The sequence below is a fragment of the Lentinus tigrinus genome (genome assembly GCF_003813185.1).
Source record: "Lentinus tigrinus ALCF2SS1-7 unplaced genomic scaffold L226scaffold_1, whole genome shotgun sequence".
Lineage (NCBI taxonomy): Eukaryota > Fungi > Basidiomycota > Agaricomycetes > Polyporales > Polyporaceae > Lentinus > Lentinus tigrinus.
Genome location: NW_027137910.1, coordinates 1,832,368 through 1,857,036, shown reverse-complemented (window position 1 = coordinate 1,857,036; position 24,669 = coordinate 1,832,368). Strand labels below are relative to the sequence as shown.

The 24,669-nt window shown below is 55.9% G+C and overlaps 8 protein-coding genes across 8 annotated transcripts; 6 read left to right on the top strand and 2 right to left on the bottom strand.

Moving 5' to 3' along the window:
- Window positions 1-531: 531 nt before the first annotated feature.
- Window positions 532-2,917, bottom strand: L226DRAFT_21107 (fumble). The gene is made up of 7 exons (XM_067672917.1): window positions 2,625-2,917; window positions 2,424-2,489; window positions 1,418-2,360; window positions 1,142-1,364; window positions 931-992; window positions 746-839; window positions 532-628 (listed from the first exon to the last, which is right to left on the bottom strand). The coding sequence occupies exons 1-7, from the start codon at window positions 2,724-2,726 to the stop codon at window positions 574-576; spliced, it is 1,545 nt and encodes a 514-aa protein (XP_067542833.1). The 5' UTR covers window positions 2,727-2,917; the 3' UTR covers window positions 532-573.
- An 808-nt stretch (window positions 2,918-3,725) lies between these two features.
- On the top strand, window positions 3,726-4,802 carry L226DRAFT_541654 (uncharacterized protein; the record flags this gene model as incomplete). The annotated part of the gene is made up of 2 exons (XM_067682077.1): window positions 3,726-3,991; window positions 4,055-4,802. The coding sequence occupies 2 exons, from the start codon at window positions 3,726-3,728 to the stop codon at window positions 4,800-4,802; spliced, it is 1,014 nt and encodes a 337-aa protein (XP_067542832.1).
- Window positions 4,803-4,865: 63 nt separating this feature from the next.
- L226DRAFT_528450 (chitin synthase) lies at window positions 4,866-8,960 on the bottom strand. Its single transcript, XM_067679362.1, has 17 exons — window positions 8,171-8,960; window positions 7,964-8,105; window positions 7,838-7,908; window positions 7,675-7,782; window positions 7,576-7,622; window positions 7,460-7,522; window positions 7,368-7,407; window positions 7,235-7,307; window positions 6,987-7,173; window positions 6,852-6,924; window positions 6,751-6,799; window positions 6,492-6,698; window positions 6,152-6,429; window positions 5,952-6,097; window positions 5,880-5,894; window positions 5,418-5,826; window positions 4,866-5,357 (listed from the first exon to the last, which is right to left on the bottom strand). Exons 1-17 carry the CDS (start codon window positions 8,806-8,808, stop codon window positions 5,288-5,290), a joined length of 2,616 nt encoding a protein of 871 aa, XP_067542831.1. The 5' UTR covers window positions 8,809-8,960; the 3' UTR covers window positions 4,866-5,287.
- Window positions 8,961-10,241: 1,281 nt separating this feature from the next.
- L226DRAFT_20981 (uncharacterized protein) lies at window positions 10,242-10,739 on the top strand. Its single transcript, XM_067672904.1, has one exon. It carries the CDS (start codon window positions 10,332-10,334, stop codon window positions 10,641-10,643), a length of 312 nt encoding a protein of 103 aa, XP_067542830.1. The 5' UTR covers window positions 10,242-10,331; the 3' UTR covers window positions 10,644-10,739.
- A 518-nt stretch (window positions 10,740-11,257) lies between these two features.
- Window positions 11,258-12,386, top strand: L226DRAFT_450736 (casein kinase I; the record flags this gene model as incomplete). The annotated part of the gene is made up of 3 exons (XM_067674969.1): window positions 11,258-11,342; window positions 11,402-11,676; window positions 11,742-12,386. The coding sequence occupies 3 exons, from the start codon at window positions 11,258-11,260 to the stop codon at window positions 12,384-12,386; spliced, it is 1,005 nt and encodes a 334-aa protein (XP_067542829.1).
- Window positions 12,387-13,799: 1,413 nt separating this feature from the next.
- L226DRAFT_20985 (coatomer subunit gamma) lies at window positions 13,800-17,343 on the top strand. The gene is made up of 9 exons (XM_067672905.1): window positions 13,800-14,162; window positions 14,230-14,388; window positions 14,445-14,902; window positions 14,959-15,092; window positions 15,143-15,919; window positions 15,975-16,109; window positions 16,159-16,397; window positions 16,452-16,863; window positions 16,919-17,343. The coding sequence occupies exons 1-9, from the start codon at window positions 13,932-13,934 to the stop codon at window positions 17,155-17,157; spliced, it is 2,784 nt and encodes a 927-aa protein (XP_067542828.1). The 5' UTR covers window positions 13,800-13,931; the 3' UTR covers window positions 17,158-17,343.
- Window positions 17,344-17,675: 332 nt separating this feature from the next.
- On the top strand, window positions 17,676-23,702 carry L226DRAFT_607414 (patatin-domain-containing protein). Its single transcript, XM_067685801.1, has 24 exons — window positions 17,676-17,793; window positions 17,850-17,947; window positions 18,012-18,245; window positions 18,304-19,015; window positions 19,072-19,908; window positions 19,964-20,242; window positions 20,296-20,454; window positions 20,506-20,794; window positions 20,853-20,873; window positions 20,925-21,288; window positions 21,341-21,496; window positions 21,546-21,587; window positions 21,637-21,879; window positions 21,929-21,980; window positions 22,034-22,185; window positions 22,240-22,269; window positions 22,324-22,438; window positions 22,494-22,568; window positions 22,633-22,646; window positions 22,708-22,764; window positions 22,824-22,954; window positions 23,005-23,080; window positions 23,131-23,343; window positions 23,396-23,702. Exons 1-23 carry the CDS (start codon window positions 17,712-17,714, stop codon window positions 23,308-23,310), a joined length of 4,398 nt encoding a protein of 1,465 aa, XP_067542827.1. The 5' UTR covers window positions 17,676-17,711; the 3' UTR covers window positions 23,311-23,343; window positions 23,396-23,702.
- A 145-nt stretch (window positions 23,703-23,847) lies between these two features.
- L226DRAFT_607413 (uncharacterized protein) lies at window positions 23,848-24,562 on the top strand. Its single transcript, XM_067685800.1, has 4 exons — window positions 23,848-24,079; window positions 24,133-24,230; window positions 24,285-24,329; window positions 24,384-24,562. Exons 1-3 carry the CDS (start codon window positions 23,896-23,898, stop codon window positions 24,285-24,287), a joined length of 285 nt encoding a protein of 94 aa, XP_067542826.1. The 5' UTR covers window positions 23,848-23,895; the 3' UTR covers window positions 24,288-24,329; window positions 24,384-24,562.
- The last annotated feature ends 107 nt before the right edge of the window (window positions 24,563-24,669 follow it).

Sequence of the window (24,669 nt, the reverse complement as noted above, 5' to 3'; positions counted from 1 at the left end):
CCATCCCCACAAGCATGCACGCCGTGTCTGTGCATGCCAGCACGCTCTCCCGGTCGCCCCCGACGCACCTTCACGGTGCACAGATGCCCGGAAGGCAGCAGCAGCACAGGGCCAAATCCGCAGCGGCGGTAGCTGCTATAGATCTCGCGATCTGATGAGGTGTATTATGCACGGATGAATGACGGTTAAAGCGCGTCATCCAATCCCGGCCGTCCACTGGTCGAGAACGGGCCCCACAACGCCTGATCACGCTTTCGCATCGTCGTCCTATCTCGCCCCCGTCCGTTGCCACTCGCCCGTCTTCTGCGTTCTCATGTCCTCCACCCTAACGCCTCTCCAATCCCATGCTTCCCGTCCAAATTCCATCCATCAGTTATCCCGATTCCCAGTCCACTTCCACACGTCAATCAGACTTCCCGAGCTCCTCGCCCGGCTGTGTACATGTCACTGCGCATGTCGGATTATACTTACACATACTGTACGTTACTAGATCCGCTCGCCGTGATTAGTTATCCTGGAACCGTACTCCCTGCCTACCCGTGCCACCCCAGCCGGGTGACCGCCGCGGCGACTTCAACTTTCCGACTCTCCCTCGCCAATGTTCTTTATCCAAGCCCCGACTGCCCCACTGTAACGCCGAACGAGAACGTAAAGCATAGGCATGGGCGCCCCGGTGAAAGTAGCACGAACAAAGCACATGCAGATCAGCACACGTCTTGCCCAGACGCTAATCCCAGACACTCACAGGAAGCCTTCGTGCCGAAGGAACAGCGCGCGTTTCGTGCCCTTGCTCCAGAACCTGATAGCATACGATAATGTGCTGATAGTGGCCGCATGACCTGCCAAGTTACAGATATCCTCGTTAGCGACGCTGCGCGCGCCACCGCAATACTCGCCGTCGACGTATGCGGTGCGACACGGGTGACGTACCTCGAATGAAGTATCCACCAAAGTATATTCGGTCCAAGTTGTACTTTTCCGCATTCATGTATCTAGAAGGATGATCGGCGCGGTAGTTAGCCAAACTGCTGATGCCCTGGACCCGCCATAGACGCCACTAGTTAGAGGCTAGCGGCACCGAGAACAGCCGCGGCGAATGCAGCGCCGCAATGGAGATTAAGCTGCAGGGAATAGCACGTACGCGATTTGTCCAATGTTGTTCGAGATCGCATACAGCAGCGACTTTGCGATGTCCTCGGCTTTGAATGTGCCCTTTTGACCGCCCTTCTTCTTGAACACCTTTCCGAACGTACTCGCGATCATGGTCGACTTCAGCCCGAGCTTGGAGTAGTCTGACCCATAAATATCACCGACGAGCATGTCCACCGTCTCGTTGTTACCTTTCTCCGACAGCTCGAGCATCTCTGCATTCTAGTGAGCGGGCGCACGTTCTGCCACTACGATATGTGCGACGTACCGTCGAAGGTTGTTGCAGGTGTGAGCATGCTGAGAAGACCCCATAGCGTCCCTCCTCCCAGACTAGTTCCGCTCACACGCTCAAACGACCCGTCTTCATTGACCTTCACGATCGACACACCAGAGCCGATGTTCACCAGCAAACACGGGAGTTGCGGCACAGGATCCTGCACAAACGTCACCGCATACTTGGGCGGGTCCGGGCTCGGCCTCTCCAGCGGTGCTTGTTGAGGATGAGAGACAGAGTGGATGAGCTCGTCGGAGAAGTAGTACACCTCGTCCGGGATGAGCGTGATGAACTTCAGACCCTCGATCAGACATGCCATCTCGTCCTCGCGGTGCACCTCAACCTTGACCTCCTCCGCGAGCAGGTCGAAGAACCGATGCGCGCCGCCGCCTGTCGCGATAATCTTCACGCCGCGCCGCATCTCCTCGAGCGGAACCCCGTTGACCTCGGCTGACTGCTCGATCAATGCGCGGATGAAGGCCAGGCAGTCTTCGATGTGCTCCGTCTCGAACCTCTCAAAGTTCAGCGAGCCTCCGGGGAAGTGCTGCACGGATGCACGGCGCAGAAGCGAATCGTGTAGATAATTGGGGTTGAGTGACTCAGGGGAGAGCGAGGTGGTCGCGGTACCGTTGAGCGTAGATGAAGCGGATGCAGGGGTGGACTCAGGAGCATCGCGCGAGACCGTGTCAAGGTAGACTCCATGTCCGTTGCCATGCTCAAGCACGGCAGGGGTCAACGCGCCCTTGTTGATCCCATTGTGGTTGATTCCGTTGTGCTTCGTCGGCGGTGAGGATATGGGGCTGTCCTTGCTTGGGGAGGACGATAGCGGGGTAAGGCTGTTACTTGGTGAAGATCCGCGTGTCGCAATTTGGGAAGGAGAGGACGGCGGGTTCGTCGATCGCGTGAAGTAGATGACTTTGGCTAATGACCCGCCAATCTGCAAGCACAGTTTAGGTCCTCAGCTGCGCAGCGGCACGCGAGAAGAAGGAAGAGTACGCACGTCGACGGCGATGTGTGATACGGGCTCGATGTAGTTAGGAAAGTAGATACCGCGACTATCGCGCGTCTGTCCGCGTCAACGGCACGAAGCACAGCGATCCACGCAGCAGCAACGGGAAGGGACAGCAGATCGGCAGGGGGAGCACATGTGGGAGAATCTGAGAAGATGGTCTCCTGACTCGAGGTGCACGGAAGGACGTACCTCAGGCGACTCCTCGTCCAGTATCATCGCGCCGCGCGTGTCGACCTGGATAGTCTTCGCGGTGGGCAGCGACGGTCCTGCAGTAGCCATAGTCGTTGGCATCGGTGGGGTATGGTTCTGTGCCTCGGTATGCGGGGTAGTGGTAGTTCCAAGGTCTGTGGTCGGCGGATCGAGAAGCAATGGGATCTGCACCGGAGTCAATGCAGCAAGCCAAGAAGCACGAGGAGAGCACGGGAGCGTATATACCGACGCCCGCGAGATGATGAGGAGAGAGCCCGAGTAGCCGAGGGAGATGGGGTCACAGCAGCCGAACTCGTCCCAGGCGGCAGCTTGCAAGGGGGCGTGCAGCTGGTGTCACTTTACAAGCCGCGTGCTCCTATTCGTGCGCGTCGCGCGGTTTCTAATGCGATTCTTGCGACGGCGGGAATAGGACGAGGCGCGAAGGGGCGGCTGCGCGGGTGGACGTGGCCGGGTGGTACGAGGCATGCTGGCTGCTCGCGTTGGGGTTTGTGGCGGCCTGTCCCTCGGTGGGACCACTCCCGATCCCGGCGTGTGCGCTCCCGTGCTCTCTCCCCTCACGCCTCACGCCCGCCGCGACGTGCGACTGCGACTCACGCGGCGGGACTGGGTGTTCCGCCGCATGGTGTCACTGTCTCCTGACCTCCATCTGCGTTCCGTTCCGTCGCATTCATTCTCTGACACCTCCGTACCTGCCCGGATCATGATAAATGACCGGTCAAAACGCTTGCTTCAAGTGCATGGACATTGGACTGCTATTTGAACGTTCGACAACTGGGCTGTGGCTACAGCATATGTATGACATGTCCGAGACAGTTCGCAGCGGCGGCAGCCCCAGCCGCCGGACGTCGACTTTATCAGGTACGCCTACTGTCTTTCGGACTTCCCAGGTATCGACTTATCGCCTCCCAGAGAGAAGTCGTACATGACGGAAGAGACGGATGTTACGCGGATTGGGCAGGTTCACGTGTACGGGTGCAATGCCTGCGTCTGCATCGAGCTTGATGCTGCGGCAACCCTGTACTTGCACAATACTCCACACTTTTCTGCGACGATAACGCAACCCGAATTCATCGAAACTGCATGTCAATAGATTCTGCGAGTATGATCAAGGATTCGAACCTTTGGTTGGAGGACGGCAACGTGGTTGTCGTAGCCCAGGATACGGCCTTCCGGGTTCACCGCGGCCTGCTCTCCCGCCACTCTGAGGTGTTTAGCGGGCTCTTCACACTTGCCCAGCCCGATGATCAAGCTGCAGCGGAGCTTTACGATGGATGTCCAGTGGTGCGGGTCCCGGACTCCTCCCATGACTTCCGACATCTTCTGCACGCGTTATACGATGGGTTGAGGTGCGTGTTGTCCCATCATACCTAGATGCAACGAGATCTGACGTCCGGATATGATCCTTCCAGTTCAATAGAGTCTGTAATTGAGTGTGCAAAGTTCAATATATACGCAGCCCTCGCTCGTCTCGCCGACAAGTACGAGCTTCCCCACATCTTCACCGCCGCCATCAAGTGGCTAGGCACCATCTTCACCGACACCTACACCGTGTGGCACGATCTGTGGACAGAGCACGGGAGCACGGGAGGTATCATGAGCGATCTCGCCATCAACCCCATCGAGGCTGCCAACCTCTTCCGCATCACGGGGCAGGACCGCATGCGCCCCACTGCGCTCTTCCTCTGCTGCCAACTGGACGTCCCCGTTCTCCTCAGCGGACTCCCGCGGGCAGACGGAGTGGTAGAAGTGCTCTCGAGCGATGACCTGCAGCACTGCCTGCAAGCACGCATCCGCTTCACAGCAGAGATGACCACCTTCATGCACATGTTCTATTTCGTGAACGCAAACGCGCCCGCTCTGGGTTGCAGCATGCCAGACAGTTGCCCCGACTCGTTCGCCCCCGAACGGGACGACCACCGTACACACGTCTTCACCGCGAACGACAGCTACTACCAGAATCCGTTCAAGATCAGCGTCTCGATGTGCCGGAAGATCATAGAGGACAAGTGCGCCTCGGGTGAGTTGTGCGACCGGTGCGCCAACGACCTCATGGAGCATGTGCGCGCTCTTGGGAAGTCTTCTTGGAATACACTTCCTGAGGACATGGGTCTGGGAGAGTCTGTTCAGGGTTGGGAGGAGGTGGCACTGATGTCGTAGTTTGGCCGCTCTGCGAAGCTGAGATGATCCTAATCGCGAATGATACCCTACTATGCATGTTCGTACACCTTTGCAATCTCATTTTACCTGTCGGTCGTCAGAGGGGGGTATACCGAGGCCTCCAAAGTACATTTCACTCAATAGCATACTAGAAACAATTCGATCGCATCATGTCCGCCAGACTAAGTACCACTTTACGTTAGTAATATGTGCACCGAGCCAGCGACCCACAACTACGTATACGCGCGATATTGACGGATCCGCGAACGAGGGGAGAGGGCGGGGGCAGGGGCGGAGGGGGTGAAGAACACCGAACATATACGTACAAACAAGATACAGCGAATCGTTGAGACTCCAAAACAGTGCGCAGAATTTCCAGGCTCTACGTCGACGACTATTCCACCAATCCACCGTGGGAAGCTGAGCTGCGTATCCAAAGTATGTAGCGAAGGTGGAAGTTAGAAGGTGATAGTAATAATTAGGGATCAGAATCCGACGAGACGGAGGAGGAGGTAGACGGTGGAGCCGACGAAGCGGATGGCGGACAGACCAGCCCTGTACAACACGGGTGAGCTCGAACGCAGATGAACAACAGTAAGACGAGGCAGCACTTACAAACAGTAGAAGAGGAAGGTGAGGTAAGGGTTGAAGTTCGCGTCCTTCGTCGTCGCCACATGCTCGTTGACCCACTTCGTGAACGCCGAGGACGTGAAGACGAGGATCATGATGATATTCGTGCCGACCCAGGCAAGGACGACGTTCGTTCGGCTGTTGCGGTCGTGGTCAGCCTGCTTCGTCGCAGCGTCGCGGTGCTCCTTCTCCTCAGGGGGCTTGTACGAGAGCGCGGTGCGGGACGCTGCCCAGACCTGGTCGACATCGTCGCGGGCTGTTGGAAGCTCGACCTCCATCATCTCCTTGCCGTCCTCGCCCTTCACCTTCTTGGCGCCACCAAGGTCCTTGGATGAGCCGTTGTCACCCTTGGTACCCCAGGTGACATCGTGCAGGTTGCACATGGCGTACATCACTGTGAAATGACAGTCAGCGAGGCGCTTCAATAGTGACCGGAGTTGTACATACTGAGAATGTTGACGTCTGGTGAACCGAAGAGTGCTCAGCATGTGTCAAACATGAATCCGAAGGAGTACGTACAGCTAGGCAACCAGAACATGTACTGGATGAACGAGGTGAACATGTGCCAAGGCTCAAAGTGCATAAACGAGCCGATGAAGTAGAGACCGTATGTCGCAGCAAGTGAGATGACGATGTCGCGGAAGGCCGCGTTAGTCTCTACCAGGCTGTCATGACTCGTCAGCGAACAATTCATACAGTCAATGGAGGCATGCACATACTTGGGGAAGTTCTTCCAGCCGTCGAGTGTATGCGGGACGGCCAAGTAGACGGTGTAGGCAGCGCACCAAAGCGTGATGACGTTACAAAGACCGAAGAGAACGATACAGATCGAATACGTCCACTTCGAACCCTGCGGCCGGTTTCCGAGCGAACAGACCAAAATGATGAAGAGAAGACCGAGATAAAGCTTGAGGAACACTTCGAAGACCTCGGCACCAGCGCCGTCCGCGAGGAAGTTGAAAGCATCCTGTGAACCAGACGTTGCCGAGGACACGAGCTGGCAGCAAGATGGGGCACATTAGTCCCCGATAGAGGAAAACCAGGCGCGGAAGAACTCACGAAGAAGAATGCAAGGTAGAAGTTGGCGAGGGAAGTCCAGGTGAAGAAGAGCTGGACGGCGTTGTAGATGAACTCGATCTGGAGGATAATCTTGCGGAAGAAGCCCTGGCCAGAAGTCCAGATGCGGAACCAGAACACGGTGGCATGCACGGAAGCAAACAGGGAACCGTTCAACCAACGACGACGCTGTGAGATGAACTCGGGAACCTGGAACCGCTATCAGTTCGGGCCAGAGGGAAGGAATGTTTAGGAAACGAACAGTAGTGGGCACATCGGTCGCGGCCTTCGCACTCTTGACGTACTGGAGACTGTGTGGGATTGTCAGTTGAGTTTATATCATACACATACAGCGAAACGTACCGCCAGGCCTCACGCTTCTTGGTGACGATCTCGAAGCAAAGAATACGATCCTCAGCGAGGTACATGTTACGTTCTATCAGGATGCAGCAACCAGTCAGTATCTGCACCACGATGGGGAATCGGTTGTCTGCGCACCGAACAGTCCAGCATCACTGCCTCCGCCGTGCATGGCCTCGCCCTTGAAGTAAGATGCGAGGGGACCCTTGCCATCGGGGCCATTCTGGAGCGCCTTGTAGCGGTAGGCACTAAAGGCACCAGGGAGCACAGAGATGTAGCCGAAGACACTCTCAAGCGGCTTATCCAAAATGTTGGACATCTTGTACTGTATACCACGTCTCTTTAGTTCTCCGTCTATCTAGATAGTACTGGGAACATGATCGCACCTCGAAGTTCTGCGAGGCCGCGAGCGGGCTCTTCAGCAAGAGAGAGCAGGCCTTGCCGGTATCGACACAGATCCTGCATGGAACAGTCAGCGAACGGCTTCCAACCAGAGAAGATACGATATCGAGCACGTACTCTCCGCATGCGCCACCAACGCCAGAGTGTTTGTCGAAACCTGGCACACGCTGTCAACACGCTATTCAGGCATCCGTGCCGAACAAGCTCACATTTCCAGAGTTCGTAGATCGACGTGCCGGTCGGCTTCGTTCCGACATCAAGCAGGATGCAAACTACACAACGAGTGAGCCAAATGCTTAACACGCCACACCACGGAGCTACTGACCATTGGGTTGGATCAGAGGGCCGAACGCGTTGAAGAACCAACGGTGACTGACGGCCGCCATGAGCACGATCTCCGCTGCGAAGACGGATAATCACTGACCTGTTCAACTTCTTCTTGTTCTGTTCCTTCAAGCAGAAGATGACCTGCACAGGGCAAGCACCCTGCGAGACCTCACCACGGTCCGTAACGACCACGTTGGTAGTGTACCTACCGAGATGTCAGATAGTGCCAGAGAAGTTCATAAGTGTGAGAGCGGACTAACTCAAAGATGTGCGCAGTCACGTCCTTGCCGCCAATCGAGTCCTTGGCGATACCCTCTTGGTAGCACCCCATCTGCGCGCGTGTTCATGAACTGAACATCGATATGAACCGTGCGAAGAATACGTACGAGAGTGAGCACCTGGAGGGTGCGCTTGTTGACCTTGTTCCGTCCATCGGACACGACGCAGACGACGACCTTCTTCCACCCCTCCGGACCCCACATCTTGGACTTGGTCCGGCTGCAGAGATGTGCAATGTTCTTGAGGACACTACAATGACACGCTTCCATTAAACAAACTGCTCCCGCCACCGATAGCGACAATAGGGCACGTACGCGTTCATAGTGCGGCAGAACAGCACCTCGTCCTCGTTATACATCGTCATTACGATGAACAGCTCCGTGCGGCGGCCCATGAGGTACGGACGGAGCGTGTACTTCTGGCGCATGAAGTCGTCTGGATCGCACGTCGCGGCGGTGTAGCGGAGCTTGGTCATTTCCTCGGCCTTGTCCATGCTCTTCGGGACGATGTGCGTCGGGACGTCCATGTCGAGCACAAGGTTGCCCTGCTGCAGCTCGACCTGGCGCACCGACCGCCGCTTCATAAGCTTCTCGCGTGCGACGGAGTAGCCGCTGCTTTGCTGGTGCATCATGCCGGGGCGTTGCTGAGGAGGATAGTTGCCAGGAGGGGCCTGGTACGGCATGTTGGGCATCGGGGGGACGGAGACTTGGCTCATCTCGTAGGGATTGAGGTGTGCCTGGGAGCCAGCATAGCTGCTCTGGTAGGACTTGGTAGACTTCGCGTCCCAGCCGGACTGGTTGTCAAACGAATAGTCATGCTGCTGGTACTGTTGCTGCTGCTGCTGAGGCGCGGGCTGTCGCTGGGGATAGGCATAGTTTGGGGCCGTGTTATTGGCGGGTGGGTATTCGGGGAACGCGTTCGCGTAGGGATCGTGTTGCTGGTGATAAGCCATGTCTGGGAGTTGTGTGAGTGGAGGGCCGGGGGCCTGGAGGGAGGGTGAGCCCGAAGAATCGGGAAAGAGTGTGTCTCTGAAGGAGTGACTGTCTGCTCTGCACACGAAACCGCCAGGGAACGCAGAGAGAGACGAGGCCCGGGGCGGGGAGGTGGGAGTTGGAGGAAGAGGGAGGGCTGGGCTGTGAACGGAAGATCGCTCAGTTGCACTCGGCACCTTTCTTGTCACGCTCCCTCTCCGGCCGTCTATAGCCGCTCGCATCTTGGTCCATCACTACACACTGCGCTCGGCGCCAGGCGCACCTCCCTTCTTTCCTGCATCTCGCGTCGAACATACACACTTCTGCTGCCTTCAATACCTGCGCTCAGTACTACCAACGTGCTTGCTTCCTCACAAGCATGAGTCTGGCTGCAGCAAGTTGGTAAGAAGTTCGATTGCAGCGACAGCGCCCGTTGCTATGCACGGCATCAACTAGCCACTTACAACGGGTTGAAACGTTCTGGCGACCATACTTACAAAGTTACATGTCCCGTCGCCGATGCCGAACTGTCGCTGTTGAATTCCACTGGGTGCGGGTGCGGGAACAGAACAGACCTGTGTCGCAGACTCGGCTGCACCAATGCCCTTCATGCGTGAAGCGAAGCCTCACATGCTCAAACCATCGTCGACAATCGAGCTGACCTTTAAACATCTCTGCCTGGAGTTGCTGCACTTCTTCGTTCTGGTGCATGTTGCAGGGGAATCACCTTGTATATATACTTGTACTTGTACGTCACAACTGCTAGACATCAAAAGGCTAAGCTGCCTCATCTTGTGTCCAAGAGACTCTGAGCAAGGACATGAACATGACAAGTTGAACAAGGTGGCAAGCTCGAGTACAAGAAACATCACCCCTGACATGGGAACTTTGATACGTACACGCCCTTCCATACATATCATATTGTTCCAACATTACTCCACATGATTGAAATGGATGAGGTAACAGGAGAACCGTTCACGAATGGTCGTGAACAACGGATGGCATCGCGACGCCAGACAGCACAGAAGGTGGCGACTCAGCTGCGTTCCTGATTCTGCAGACCAGGGCCGGCGCGACCGGGCAAGTCGGGGAAGGAAGCGTCGTCCGACGAGGTGGCTGGCTTGCCGAGGACAAGGCGAGAGACATCGCTCACTGTATGGTGACGAAGAAGATCTCAAGTCACGTAGGAAAGGCGGCAACGAAGGAGCTTGTTCAAGTGAGCTAGGCAAAAGTCCCCGACCTCCGGGAACATGGCGTCGATTGACCGAGAGATGGCTGGAGGACGAGATTCAGATGCAACCTTACGAATGGACGGAGGGATGACTGGGACCATGAGCCGGGACCATGAGGCCTGCCAAGGAATCCGGATACAGCTTCACAGCCCTCGCTGCGCCGCCCGGGCGACAGTCAGCCGGTCGGAGGACAGAAGCATGCGGGCAAGGTGTCTTCGCCGGCAGAAGCTCGGTCCCAATTGAGTTGCGCGCCGCGGAGTGTGCGGCTTGAGATGCTTGTCAAGCATGGTCGAGGTCGGAGGCACATTGCGGGCGTAGTTACTCAGGAGACAGCAGAGTCGACGAGCCTCCGAGGTGGGGCTGGCCAGAGGAGGATGGGCGGAGCAAGACGATTAGATGCCGTGGATGAATTTAGGAGACGCTGGGCGAGGCCCAGAGTCCGAGACATTTCTGGAAGACGCAGGCGTGTGTGCGCAGGCGACCGTGGCTGGGAACTGGGGCATCTGAAGGAGCTGAGAGAGCTGGCGAGCGAGCAAGTGCGGACGGTGGTTGAGCAAGATGCGCGAGAGGACGAGTGCAGGTGAAGCGAAAGTGGAGGAGGAAGGAGAAGCGATCGATGAGATGGTGGCGTGGTTTCTGGGCGGCTGTGTCCAACAGCCAATGTTCCCACGGGCAGCCCGCCACCTGGGCTGCGACGCTCCTCTGTTCTTTCTCCTGCCCTTGTACTCGACCCCCCTCCTCTCTCCATATATACTCCTTCATCCTCCCGCTTCTCCTTCCTCGACCTCCTCCCCGTCTTCTTCACTTCCTCATACTCCAGGTAAGCCTCTTTCTGCTTCATGTTGTGTCCATCAGCCATCTCCCCGCCCTCCCCGTCCCGGCCTCGCGGTAGCCTCCCCCTTGCACCTGCCACCCAGCCGGCCACGCCACCGCACGTAAAGATCCCTGCAGCACTCCGAGCACGCGTACGCATCCCTCTCGGGCCCCTCCTCGTAAGGCGGCTGCGCCGATGCTGTGCCCGGCGTTCCCAGGATCGCTTGCTTGTCAACTCGGCCTCACCCCAACCCTCACCCTCTTACCCTCTTAAACCCCACCTGCTTCCATTCCTTTCCTCCCTCTCTCTTCCCGTCTCTCGCGAGCTTGTTGTACTCACCTCTCCTCGTCCCCAGAACGCTCCTCCACCTTAATCTGAATATCGATGGCCGACTCATCATCGCACCGCCTCGACCTCCGTGTTGGTGGAAAGTACAGGTTGGGCAAGAAGATTGGCTCGGGTTCCTTTGGTGCGCACCCTGGTTTTGCGACGACTGTGGCGTATTCATTGAGCTGTATGTTGTTGCAGGTGACATCTACCTTGGGATCAACATCATCTCAGGCGAAGAAGTCGCCATCAAGCTTGAGTCCGTCAAGGCCAAACACCCCCAGCTCGAGTACGAGTCCAAAGTGTACAAGACCCTTGCCGGTGGCGTTGGTGTTCCCTTTGTCCGTTGGTTTGGGACAGAGTGCGATTACAATGCCATGGTCATCGACCTCCTTGGACCCTCGCTCGAGGACCTGTTTAACTTCTGCCACCGCAAGTTCAGTCTCAAGACTGTCCTCCTCTTGGCCGATCAGTTGGTATGTTATGCGTGTTGATACTTCCGCTGCTGCTTATCGGACTGTCTGACGCCACGTCATTGCAGATCTCCCGCATCGAGTACATTCACTCCCGCAACTTCATTCACCGTGACATTAAACCCGACAACTTCCTCATGGGCATTGGAAAGCGTGGCAACCAAGTCAACGTCATCGACTTCGGTCTGGCGAAGAAGTACAGGGACCCCAAGACTCACCTTCACATTCCCTACAGGGAGAACAAGAATCTCACGGGTACCGCTCGTTACACCTCTATCAACACCCACTTGGGTGTCGAGCAGGCTCGTCGGGATGATCTGGAGTCCCTGGCATATGTTCTCATGTACTTCCTCCGCGGCTCTCTCCCTTGGCAGGGTCTGAAGGCTGCGACCAAGAAGCAGAAGTACGACCGGATCATGGAGAAGAAGATGACGACGCCTACTGACCTGCTGTGTCGTGGCTTCCCCAACGAGTTCGGTATCTTCCTCAACTACACCCGCGCGCTCCGTTTCGACGACAAGCCAGACTATTCGTACCTGCGCAAGCTCTTCCGCGACCTCTTCGTTCGCGAGGGCTACCAGTACGATTACGTCTTCGATTGGAGCATGCAGCGCGCCATGGACGAAGGTGCCAGCTCCAGTAACAAGGCCACCGCTGGCAGGCGCAAGGTTCTCCAGGAGGGTGAAGACGACAGAGGCAACGACAGGATGTGAGTCCACGGCGCAACTTAAGGTTCGCCCACCTTTACTTACTTGGCTCAGGCTGCGCTCCCACACTCGCCAACAGCAGGCTGCTGCCGGTGCTGTCGGCCAGCGTTCCATGCCCCGCCGCGGTGAAGACAACTGGTAAACGTCTCCCCCAAGTATGATGGGGGAGTTGCGGTTACAGCACGTCCGGGTCCGGCCGAGCATGGGGGGCGGAGGGCAGATGCATGGGAGCGCTCGGTATAGGTTTTTCGCCTGGTATGGATGCCTCGGATGTCGGATACGTTATCGGTTGGTCGCGTCGCTCGCGGTCGGGAGGGTGGAGGATGCGCAGGTTGTGGGAGAACGCTGTGGGAGGTAGGCGTGCATGTGGTGGATGGACGCACCCGGCGACCAGGTTCAGAACGCCTTCATTCATTGGACGGCAGTCGCTGGCGCTTCAAGTCTTTGCAATCCGTACACTCGCCCCTCGCCGAACGGACCAGTCTCTCGCACGCTCGCGACCTGTGGATTAGGTGCTCGTCTCAAGAACCTGCACCCATTCCCTTCCAAAGGCTGTCAAGTTTCTATATCGTACGGACGCTGTTTCCTTTCAAGCCTCCTCGTCGGCGGCCTACTGGGGTCGCCACAGGATGGCCGCCTCATTCCTCTCGCATGATATTATTCCCCTTGCGCCGTACTCCGTGATGATTGCTCCCCTCACTTCATGATGACCACTTCCTACCCCCACAGTACACGCATCATCACGTCTTCATGATTCACTGTATATGTTCTAGGTTCGCTTCCATTTCCTCTAATACTCCCACTGTACGCCTTGTGCGTCATCCCCTCGTTCCTTCCTTTTCTCTCTCCTCTCGTCTTATATCTTACCTCGTCACGTTGCTGGATCTCGCTATTGTTTCCTCTCTCCCCCACTTCCTCGGAGACCGACCCAGGACATCGGTTGGTCCCGTTGAGGGCGCGCTGGAGTGAGAGGGCGCCGCGTCTGGTCCGGGTGGAGGTGGCCGGTGTTGGTGTTGATGGCTGGTGGCGGGCGGTGACGCGGACGGGCAGAGGTCGCCAATGTTCTGGAGAGCACGACAAGTTCTCCGCGCAGGTGGGCGAGGTGGGCGGGTGGGAGTTGGTTGGTTGCGGCACGCCGCTGCATAGACGGAGAAGAAGGCGACGTCGTTGACCAGACGCGGTATCATCGTTGTATTCATTATTGTGTGCACACTCATCATCATATTGATTCCCCCAGATTCTCCCTCGAGTCTCTGCTCCTCCATGCGCTTGTCGCCTCTGTTATGTCGGTATAAACAGTATATTGTGATGTTTGTGAATTACAAACATTGAGTGATCGCGAGCTGTGTAGGCTTTCTGCACAACTGCTCCTCATCTTTAGGCTCTAATCTATGCCATTACACCAATTGAGCGGATGCGTTGAGTATGCTGTGAGCATGAGCCACGTGGAGCAGTGCGCGGTCGCGATGATGTGGGCGCCGGTCAGCACTTGCAAAGGACCCACCCTTCCACGTCGTGCTTCCCGGCGCGCCCAACGTCTCTTCTTACACAATGTCGTTCGCCACGAAAAAGGACGAGGAGAGCGGACTCAGCACGTACTACAACAACAAGACGACCGTCATCCAGGAGGCCCGCGTCTTCAATGAATCCCCCATCAGCCCGCGCAAGTGCAGAGCTCTGCTCACGCGCATCGTGTATCTCCTCTATGTCGGCGAAACGTTCAATACGCAGGAGGCGACGACGCTATTCTTTGGGACAACGAAGCTGTTCCAGCATAAGGATGTACGTTACTCCGTTCCTCGCTTGGTTGATGGGTGCACGCAGGGATCTCATACTGCTGAACGAACAGAGTGCCCTCCGCCAAATGGTGTACCTCGCGATCAAGGAACTCGCACTGACCGCGGAGGACGTCATCATGGTCACGGCGAGTATTATGAAGGATATGCAACCCAACTCGGAGGTTATCTATCGCCCGAATGCGATCCGTGCACTCGCCCGGATTATTGACGTGAGTTTTAGTCCTCTCTTTATGGCAGCGAGTGGTCAACGTTCGAGGATATATAGCCATCCATGGCGCAAGGTGTGGAACGTTTCTTCAAGGCAGCTATCGTCGACAAGAACCCGTCCATTTCCTCCGCCGCCCTCGTCTCCGCGTACCACCTCTTCCCGGACGCAAAGGACGTCGTCAAGAGATGGGTGAACGAGGCGCAGGAGGCGGTCAACGCCAAGTCGTCTTCATCCTTCTTCGGCTCGGGATCATCTGGCAGTGGATATCTCGGCTGGGGCTCTTCGTCGAGCGGCGCGAACACGGGGTACCAGCCGATTCCGTCAACGAGCTACATCACGCAGTACCATTCGCTCGGCTTGCTGTACTTGATCAGACAGCAGGATCGGATGGCCGTGACGAAGATGATCCAGCAGCTGGGTGGGGGAAAGTCGGGCGCGGGTACGACGCTCAAGAACCCGATGGCGCTGTGCATGCTCATTCGGTATGCGGCGAAGGTCATGGAGGAGGACCCTAAGTGCGTGATGTTTCCTTTCGTTTGTGTTCATATAGCTAACCAATATCACTATGCAGCGTTCAAAGGCAGATGCTCGACCTTCTGGAAGGCTGGCTTCGTCACAAGAGCGACATGGTCAACCTCGAGGCTGCTCGTGTCATCTGCGAGATGAAGAACGTTACCCCCACACAGCTGACGCGCTCCATTGCTGGTGAGTCTTTATAAAGAGGTCGCGAATGCATTACTGACTCCCTCTACTAGTTCTGCAATTGTTCCTGTCCTCGCCCAAGTCTACGCTCAAGTTCGCGGCTACTCGTACGCTTGCTGCTCTTGCTGTCACTCACCCATCAAGCGTCGCGGCATGCAACATCGATCTGGAGAACCTCATCTCAGACCCCAACCGCAGCGTTGCTACGTATGCCATCACCACTCTCCTTAAGACGGGCAACGAGGCCTCGGTCGACCGCCTCATGAAGCAGATCAGCGGCTTCATGAGCGAGATCAGCGACGAGTTCAAGGTTATCATCGTCGACGCCATTCGCTCGCTCTGCTTGAAGTTCCCCGCCAAGCACGAGTCCATGCTTGCCTTCCTCTCTGGCGTGCTTCGCGACGAGGGCGGATACGACTTCAAGCGCGCGGTAGTCGAGGCGATGTTCGACATGATCAAGTTCATCGCCGACTGCAAGGAGCAGGCGCTCTCGCACCTTTGCGAGTTTATCGAGGACTGTGAATTCACGAAGTTGTCAGTCCGCATCCTGCACCTGCTCGGCGTTGAGGGCCCCAAGGCGCCAAACCCGACCAAGTACATCCGTTTCATCTACAACCGGGTCGTCTTGGAGAACGCTACTGTGCGTGCGGCGGCCGTCTCAAGTCTGGCGAAGTTTGGCTTGAACAACATCGACGCGAAGCTGGGCAAGAGCATCAACGTCCTCCTCAACAGGTGCTTGGATGATGTCGACGATGAGGTCCGGGACCGCGCAGCCCTCTACCTGAAGGTTTATGAGGAACAGCCACTCATCCAGCCCTACATCAAGGAGGGTAAGTTCGAAAGCGAGCTACTCTGATGGCTGTATGCTGATGAACTGTTTCGTAGAATCTATCTACTCCCTTTCTGCGCTGGAGTCTAAGCTTGTCTCCTACATCAGCGACCCGGACTCTTTGGACGAGCCTTTCGATGCTTCCGACATACCCAAAATAAGCCGAGAGCAGGCTTCCAAGGACGCCGCCCGTAGGTTTTGCTTCCGATGCCTGATGTTTCCCGTGTTGACATTCATTAGGTCCGAGTACTCTGGAGACAATCGGCGTTCCCTCGTCATCCAAGGCGGCGACTCCTCCTCCTCCCTCTGCTGCCGAGACCCAGTCCAACTACGCCCAGCAATTGTCGGAGGTCCCCGAACTTGCATCCTACGGTCCCGTGCTCAACAGCAGTTCCACGCCATCTCCACTCACCGAGAGTGAGACCGAGTACCAAGTGTCTGTCGTCAAACACATATTCAAAGAGCACGTTGTGTTCCAGGTAAGCCAGCATCAGCCTCGTTGTTCATTCCGATAACCCTAACCCTCCACATAGTTCAATGTGTCGAACACCATCCCCGACACCGTCCTTGAGCAAGTATCCGTCATCATGCAACCGCAGGCCGATTCGGGCCTCACCGAGGACTTCATCATTCCCATCCCCACGCTCACGTCCGCCACTTCGCCAGGCGTCGTGTACGTCTCCTTCACCCGCGACACGCCAGAAGAGTACGTCCAGGCGTCCTTCCAGTGCATCCTCAAGTTCGTCAGCAAAGAACTTGATCCCTCAACTGGCGAGCCCGAGGAGGAGGGCTATGAGGATGAGTACCAGCTCGAGGACACGGAGCTCGCTGCCGGCGACTACATCATCCCGAGCTACGTTACATTCGCGTCCGAGTGGGATCGTATGCGCGGCGGTGTCTCTCTCACGGAGACGTTCTCATTGCCCGCCATGGAGTCTCTCAAGGGTGCGTTCGTATCCTGTGTGCCCCGCTACTTCTTGTCAGCTAACTTCCTTTGTAGCTGCATGCAACTCTGTCATCGAGATCCTCAACATGCAGCCACTGGGTGGTACCGAGGAGCCGCAGACGCCTACTGTACACACATTACAACTTTCGGGCCTCGTCGGTGGCGGCGGAGGAAAGGTGCTCGTACGGTGTCGCATGACCTACTCGAAGGCGCAGGGCGTGACTCTCGAAGTTGGCGTGCGGGCGGAGCAGCAAGCGGCGGCGGACCTCGTCATAGCGGCCATTGGTGGCTAGTTGGTTGTCTATCATTCGTTGTTTCTGTCAATAATATCTGTTCACTTCGATCACTCACCCGGATATTCTGATTCATGTGATGTCGATGAGTCTGAGACGGTATATGCTGCCCTTGGCCTGGTGGACTGAAATGCGGCGCAGTCCCTGTGCCCACCGTCCAGTGTAGTACGATGTTCAGTGCCCCTTACATCCCGTTCGCCTCATGATTCGTGACCGGCTTTCTTGCCTATTATAGATCGCAGTTAGTGGCAGTATGCTATCAGTGCACACGTTTGTCAACGATCCAACGCTCCAGTGAGCTAGAAGAGGGTAGCAGTGTCGTCACTGTGTGCTCGTTGTGCGAGGAGGCGTAGTCGCGGTACATCGGACCGACGTGCGCACGTGCAAGACGCGTTTGGTCAATGATCGGGCGCCAACGAATGCTTGGCTCTTGTGGCTGGAAGCTCAACGACGCGAACCTCTTCTCTCCTTCTTGCCCTACTCCGTTTCTCCTGCTCGTTCCTGGACCGAACACAACTACAAGTTGCGGACGTAGCCCGCCGAAGACTGCCGACATGGACTCACCGGTGGATGGAGGAGCGTCGGGGGACAGGCATCCGCTCATCCTGTTGTTGTCTGCGTTCTTCTGGGTCATATGTACGTCCCGACATTACCTTCTCCCACTTTCACCCAGTATGCAAACCATGTTCTAGTATGGCTTCTCTCTTGGGCAAAGTCACTGGCTGCCTTCGCCACCATCACTGTCCCAAGGTTCATCTACGCCGTCCTCTCCTATTCCATGACCTTGACGGTAGGGTTCCTCGATGGTGTCCTGTCGTTGCATGATCTGAGAGTTTCCTTGTTCCACACCACAGCTCAACTTCTGGTCTTTTGCACTGCTATTTCTGGCCTTCGCTGTCGGTCTCAACTACTGGATCCGATTCCGGTACTTGAACAAGTACACACAACTGAAGGAACCTCCCTTGGTCAAGGCAGACGCGCAGGAACTCCATCCCGATGTGAATACTCCCGAGCAACCTGCCAACTTCCACAACTATTTGGACGAGTTCTTACAAGCAGTACGCGTGTTTGGATTCCTGGAGAAACCAGTACGTATGGCAAGCCTAGTTTGCCCGTATAATGCATGTCTCTTAACACCGACTGCAGGTATTTCACGAGCTTGCAAGGCACCTCCAGACCAGGAGGCTGCTTGCGGGCGACACTCTATCTCTCGACCAGGACAAGAGCTTCTATTGCGTCATAGACGGCAATGTACAAGTGTATGCACAAACTGGGCAGCCTACTCAACACGGTCCAAGTGGTGCCTGGGATGAGGAAGATATGAATGGATACCAGCTTCTTAACCAAGTTGGCTCGGGAGGGACGTTGTCGAGCCTGTTTACCATCCTCAGTCTCTTCACGGAGAACGTCAAGATGAGCTGGCAAGACGGCGACAGACCGGATGAGCATCTGGATGGCCACATCCCTTCACCGACAACACACGCGCCTTTGCGGAATCGTTCCAACTCTGACGTTTCGCAGCTGGACCTTACGGCCGTCCCGCTCACACCCGGTCGCCGTTCGCGCGCTGCGTCTGTATCGTCTTCTGGTTCCACGATACATGCAGCAGATGTTACTTCTCCTCGATCATCCCGTGGACGGTCTACCTCTCGGGACTCCCGCTACACAAGGACACCTTCAGGAGCGTTTCCTCCTTCTAGTCGAGTTCCCGCCAGTGCGTCTACTACAGCAGAGACTCAGAGTCACTACGGCGTCGTCGCACGCGCCGCAGAAGATAGCACGTTAGCTGTGATTCCAGCGGAGGCGTTCCAGCGCTTGACGAAGAATTTCCCCAAGGCAGCAGCGCACATCGTTCAAGGTCATTCAGATTTCTTTCCGCCGCATGCCAATTTTGACTTGCCATCTCTGACATAGTGATCCTCACACGCTTCTCTCGTGTCACATTCAATGCGGCACATAACTATCTAGGACTAACGACTGAGGTTCTTCGGACAGAGAAAGCGATCAACGATATCGCTTGCCATCCACTACCGCAGTCGTTTTACCAGGGAGGCCTGAGGCAGCTTCGCCAGCGATTCGACGGCGTAGCAATGTCCAGTGACTCAGATACCGGCAGCGACTACTTCTCTTACGACACTCTCACATCGGACAAGTCTTCGTTCCTGCAGGAAATAAGGAAGCCTAAGTCGCAAACGGGTCCAATCTTGACAGGAGCGGGCGTGAACACCAAGTACTCACCTGTAACCCCCTTCAAGGCGCACGGCTCTCGCCACCTCGTACAGGCCGGCGATTTGCTCACTTCTACTGGTGATCTCACCGAGAGCCCCAACGGGATTGTGCGCACCCACAGCGGCAACGGCTCCTCTGCGGCTCCTAGCCCTCGTCCCTACGCCCTCGAGCTTCCTATGCAGCGTCTGACAGCGGAAGAGTTTGATTTGAAGGAAGCGGTCATGTCGTGCATCGCCAAGTCGATCGGTCTCATCCAGCCTCCCATAAGTGGCGGGGACTCCGTCGAGGCGTCGCCCGCTTTCCCTCCTAGCGAGGGCGGTATTTCACGTCCAGGAGGATTCAAGTCATCCTTTGGATCTCTCAGCTTGCTCGAAGTTGGGATGGATGATGCCAGCAGTAGTCGGACGGAGAGCTCGTCCTCAATCTGCACCGACGGATACTTGAGCAACTTAGACAACGAGGTCGAAATTCTGTTCTTTCCTGCGGGGTCTATCTTGGCGAAGGCTGGCGAGAGAAACACCGGTGAGGTCTTCTCGGTCTCTCCGCACTTCAGCCCGACCCTGATATATATATACAGGTCTTTTCTATGTCATCGACGGTTTCTTGGACATGATTCTTCCCGCTGAGAATGCTTCGAGCGACAAGGAGAAGGCGGCGAAGCAGGAGAAGGCTCAGAAGCCCAACGCGCCCCAGCCGAGACCTGTACCAAATCGTACTTGGTCGCGCTCGGAATCCACGTTCACTGCCGGCTCTCGTAGCTCCCACGCGGAGGGCGCAGCCAAGGCCCGGAGCAACAAGGACAAGTCACAGAAGCCACTCTTCACTGTGAAGCCCGGGGGAATCGCTGGTTACCTCTGTTGAGTTATCTGATGCCATACAGCGAAAGGAAGCCAGACTGATACTCCATAGCTTCGCTTTGCCAGACAGCGTCGTATGTAGACATCGTGGCCAAGACTGACGCGTATGTCGGGTTTTTGCCATCACCCGCTTTGGAACGGCTGCTTGAACGACGACCGATTGTTCTTCTCACCCTTGCGAAGCGGCTGATATCTCTTCTCTCTCCTCTCGGTAAGTCAATGCTTGCTGCGCTCCTTTGTCTCTAATAACCAGCTATCACAGTCCTTCACATCGATGGCTCGCTCGATTGGGTGCAGGTGAACGCTGGTCAGGTGCTCTGGCGCCCTGAAGATGAGAGCGACAGCTTCTACATCGTCATCAATGGACGTCTCCGCGCTATCACGGAGAAGGACAACGGAGCCATTACTATATCTGCTGAATACGGACAAGGCGACACTGTCGGAGAGTTGGATGTCATTACCAGCTCGCCCCGGAGGAACACGGTGCATGCGATTCGTGATACGGAGCTCATCCGCATGCCGCGTACACTGTTCAATGCAATATCTTCCCGGTACGTGTGTTGATGCTTCTCCGCATGATGGACCGTGTTATCTGACCTAATGGTGTAGGAACCCCCGTACAACAGCTCAGTAAGTGGCCAACCCTTCTGGATGTTGCGCTCTGCTGACTAGTGTAATTAGGCTACTTCGCATGATCGCCTCTCGTGTCCGGACGGAGCTGGGCTCCTCACATAAGAATCTGCCAGCGGAGCACGCACGCGGAAACATCAATCTCAAGAACGTCGCAGTGCTCCCCGTGTCCCGAAACATCCCGATCGACGCGTTTGCAAGGAAGCTGCATGCCGCACTCGAAGGCATCGGCGCGCCTACGGCTTTTCTTAACCAAGCCTCAGTCTCCGACCACCTTGGACGACATGCGTTCACGCGGATGGGTAAGCTGAAGGCTGCAGGATGGCTAACGGAGCAAGAGCAGAAGTATCGAATCGTGTTGTACATCGCGGATTCCGCTGTGAGCAGCTCGTGGACACAGACATGCATACGGCAGGTACGCCAGAACGCTTGTTTTTGTCTCCATCCACCTCCTAATCATTGCGCAGGCGGATTGCGTCATGGTTGTGGGCACGGGGGACGACCCTAGCATCGGAGAATACGAGCGATTACTTTTGTCGCTCAAAACTACGGCAAGGAAGGAGCTTGTCCTGCTCCATCCCGATCGTTCGGTTGTTCCAGGCTCTACGAGAGAGTGGCTCAAGGTATAGATTCATGGTTCCTATCGCACTATATCGGCTCACATTTCTGTAGCTCCGCCCATGGGTACACCAACATATCCACGTCGAACTTCCCGTACGTTCAATGCGTGCTGCGCAATGTCTTACTTATCATGATCATCCAGGGTCTCAACCCATCCGCCGCAAGGACCACTCCGACCCACCAGGATCCTGCCGCCGTAGTTGCGCTGAAGAAGATGAAGGACCGGGTGCAAAGCGAGATTCAGAGGTACCGCGGAACGCGGTCCGATCCGCGCCCACAACGACCCCCGCACATGAGCGATTTCGCAAGGTTAGCGAGGAGAATATGTGGGAAGTCGATCGGTGTTGTTCTGGGCGGAGGCGGTGCCAGGGGTATCTCCCACTTGGTGCGTCAGTAAGATGCTGTGAAGGAGATGCATGTTTACCTCGTTCCAGGGCGTCCTCCGTGCTCTCGAAGACTACGGCATCCCTGTGGACCATGTTGGAGGTGAGCTCGGTTGCGCAGTTGCGGGCACGGCGAGGGCTCACGTGAGGTTGCAGGCACCAGTATCGGCGCCTTCATCGGTGGTCTGTATGCTCGAGAAGGCGACATCATCTCCAGCTCCGGTAGGGCGAAGCAATTCAGCGCAAGGATGGGCAACATCTGGCGTATGCTCTCCGATGTCACTTATCCTATCGTTGCATACACTACGGTAAATCTTCCGCTCCAGCTAAGCTGCCCCATCGGGCTAACAGTGCTCCTGTAGGGTCACGAGTTTAACCGCTCGATTTACAAGGTTCGAAGAAGTCTGGATGACCGCAAACTCTCTTTGACTGGTATTCTGCTCTAGGCCTTCTACGATCTCCACATTGAGGACATGTGGTTACCCTTCTTTTGCAATTCGACCAACCTCAACCCTTCGCAGATGGAGATCCACGAGACTGGATATGCATGGAGATTCATTCGTGAGTGATCTATGACTTCTGTTATGACGTCGAACAGCTCACTGGGAAACCTCAGGTGCGTCAATGACACTTGTGGGCTTGCTCCCGCCTATATGCGACAACGGCAATATGCTCGTGGATGGCGGATACAGTGAGCTCGTCATCGTCATCACCATACCGTTCCTGCTATTGATGCTGCTGCTGCTGCTGCTCAGTTGACAATCTTCCTGTCAGTATACAGCCATACAACCCCCTTCTTTATTGGTGCTTAATGATATGATAACTGCCAGGTCTCCGCCATGATGACCATGGGTGCCAGTGCTGTTATCGCTTCTGACGTCGGTTCGGTAAGCACTCAGAACCACCACTACCGCAGTGTCCTCTTGTTTCTCACCAGGCGCCACAGATCGATGACAACTCTCCACGCAACTTCGGCGATTCCGTATCCGGGGTGTGGCTCTTCATCAATCGTTGGAACCCTTTTTCCAATGCGCGCAACATACCCGCTATCACGGAGCTGCAGCAGCGTCTGGCTTAGTAAGTGTTTCCTTCCTATGGAGAGGTCGAGAGCCCTGACTTCGCTCCAGCGTTTCGAGTGTCAAGACGCTCGAGGAAGCGAAGGTCACGAAGGGTTGCTTATACATGCAGCTGCCCGTGCAAGAGGTATACATAGCTGTCCAGAAATCACGCGACCCGGCTGACACCATGGACAGTATGGCACTCTCCAGTTTAGCAAGTTTGAGGAGATCCAGAAAACGGGCTATCACGCAGCCATAAACTTCTTGGAAAAGTTCGAGGCAGATGGATTGCTTCCGTCTCCTTTCATTGGCGAGGCGAGTAAGCCAGCTGCGAGTAAGACCAGGGGGAGGAGTGCTCGCCGCAACTCCATTTGATTGCTTGGATGTATCTTGTTCTCTTGTTTCCGAGTAAGTGTTTCCGTCAGTTCTGCTATGTAACGGCTTTCTCATCGCTTCAAAGTATTGTAGCCTAGCTTTTCTGATACCATGGACATATAACGCACGAACATGCGTAGTCTGCCCTATTGAAAGCGCCGGAACGTCACCCCGATGCTATCAAGGCAATCGTCCGTATGATCTTCGGTGGCCGGAATCGGTAGGCCTTCTCAGCTGCCGGTCATGCGGCGTCAATGCGGAGCCTTCGAGTGGACAGTAAGTAAGCTTGCCGCAACGTCCTGCCTCTTCTTCTGTGTGTTAGGCTTCAAAGAAACCTGGAGTTTGCACGCTTTTGGGGTGCTCGGAGCTGGCGTAGAGTCTCCGGTAGCGTCTTTGGTCATCTGGACCTGTACTTGGACCACTGGGCTTCGTAAGAATGACTGCGTACCCATACCAGCAACTCTGGTGCTGCGGTAGTGTAGATCCTGAGGGCCGTATAAGTATCCTACCTAGACGCGAGATCCTCTACCTCATCTCCTCTGACCTGACATATTCTACCATCTCTCCTCTGATCAACAATACGCTATGATCGTCGGCCTGCAGTCGTTCATGGACCGCCGCCCCGAAACCAACCACGAATTCCGGGAACCCAGTAGTGTTTGGGGCTACTTGCCCCAATTGAACCAGTGGGCGGGTACGAAGCTGGTGTGGGAGGTAGACCGTGCTGGCGGTGAACCCCACCTTCCTACTTGGACGGCGATCCCCATTTGTGAGTATAATCTACTCCTGCAACGTACTTGCCTCGAAGTGATCGCTTTGCAGATGAGGGAGAAAGACTCGAGGTCTTCAAGGCCTCAGGGACATCCAAGAAGGCTGCCAAGGAAGCGGCCGCGAAGTTGATGGCACTCAGTGGGCATTGCGTGAGTATGAAACATGCCTTTTGCGACTCGCTGTGTGTGCTCAATCGTTTACAGTGATGTTTGGTGGCCTTGACACCGCTCATCGCGATGTAGGGCATCGTGAGTCTTCCTGATAGCCTTCTGGTGACATAGCTCATAGCCGAATATTCGCAGCCTCATGCACGTTCCAGTCTGCCATAGTCAATCATTTGTTCCTTCTCACATGCTGTACCATCCTTCTCCATTGCCAGTCTCCGCGTTTGATTCCGAGTCATGTACATTTGGTTCCAGTCACCGTGATTCAAAGTGAATGTATCTTGCGTTACCGACAACAGATACTGTAGGAAGAAGGCACCAGCTAGTGGCCATAAGGTATCGATGGATTGGTAGGCTTGAAGTGACCAGGTTGTGCATGTACATAGCCGACGCGCGTGACATAACAGTATTACGTGCACCGCAG

What these genes read in the sequence shown, in the direction of transcription:
- L226DRAFT_21107 (XM_067672917.1), bottom strand. Translation starts at nt 2,726, where the DNA reads ATGCCAACGACTATGGCTACTGCAGGACCGTCGCTGCCCACCGCGAAG. An exon ending in TATCACACATCGCCGTCGAC is followed by an intron (nt 2,361 to 2,423) that starts GTGCGTACTCTT and finishes CTGTGCTTGCAG; the next exon opens with ATTGGCGGGTCATTAGCCAA. An exon ending in ACCTGCAACAACCTTCGACG is followed by an intron (nt 1,365 to 1,417) that starts GTACGTCGCACA and finishes ACTAGAATGCAG; the next exon opens with AGATGCTCGAGCTGTCGGAG.
- L226DRAFT_528450 (XM_067679362.1), bottom strand. Translation starts at nt 8,808, where the DNA reads ATGGCTTATCACCAGCAACACGATCCCTACGCGAACGCGTTCCCCGAA. An exon ending in AACAAGAAGAAGTTGAACAG is followed by an intron (nt 7,623 to 7,674) that starts GTCAGTGATTAT and finishes GGCGGCCGTCAG; the next exon opens with TCACCGTTGGTTCTTCAACG. An exon ending in AAGAAGCGTGAGGCCTGGCG is followed by an intron (nt 6,800 to 6,851) that starts GTACGTTTCGCT and finishes AATCCCACACAG; the next exon opens with TCTCCAGTACGTCAAGAGTG.
- L226DRAFT_20981 (XM_067672904.1), top strand. Translation starts at nt 10,332, where the DNA reads ATGCTTGTCAAGCATGGTCGAGGTCGGAGGCACATTGCGGGCGTAGTT.
- L226DRAFT_20985 (XM_067672905.1), top strand. Translation starts at nt 13,932, where the DNA reads ATGTCGTTCGCCACGAAAAAGGACGAGGAGAGCGGACTCAGCACGTAC. An exon ending in CACTCGCCCGGATTATTGAC is followed by an intron (nt 14,389 to 14,444) that starts GTGAGTTTTAGT and finishes GAGGATATATAG; the next exon opens with CCATCCATGGCGCAAGGTGT. An exon ending in CCAGCCCTACATCAAGGAGG is followed by an intron (nt 15,920 to 15,974) that starts GTAAGTTCGAAA and finishes ACTGTTTCGTAG; the next exon opens with AATCTATCTACTCCCTTTCT.
- L226DRAFT_607414 (XM_067685801.1), top strand. Translation starts at nt 17,712, where the DNA reads ATGGACTCACCGGTGGATGGAGGAGCGTCGGGGGACAGGCATCCGCTC. An exon ending in GGGAATCGCTGGTTACCTCT is followed by an intron (nt 20,243 to 20,295) that starts GTTGAGTTATCT and finishes GATACTCCATAG; the next exon opens with CTTCGCTTTGCCAGACAGCG. An exon ending in TGCAGCTGCCCGTGCAAGAG is followed by an intron (nt 23,081 to 23,130) that starts GTATACATAGCT and finishes CACCATGGACAG; the next exon opens with TATGGCACTCTCCAGTTTAG.
- L226DRAFT_607413 (XM_067685800.1), top strand. Translation starts at nt 23,896, where the DNA reads ATGATCGTCGGCCTGCAGTCGTTCATGGACCGCCGCCCCGAAACCAAC. An exon ending in TTGGACGGCGATCCCCATTT is followed by an intron (nt 24,080 to 24,132) that starts GTGAGTATAATC and finishes ATCGCTTTGCAG; the next exon opens with ATGAGGGAGAAAGACTCGAG.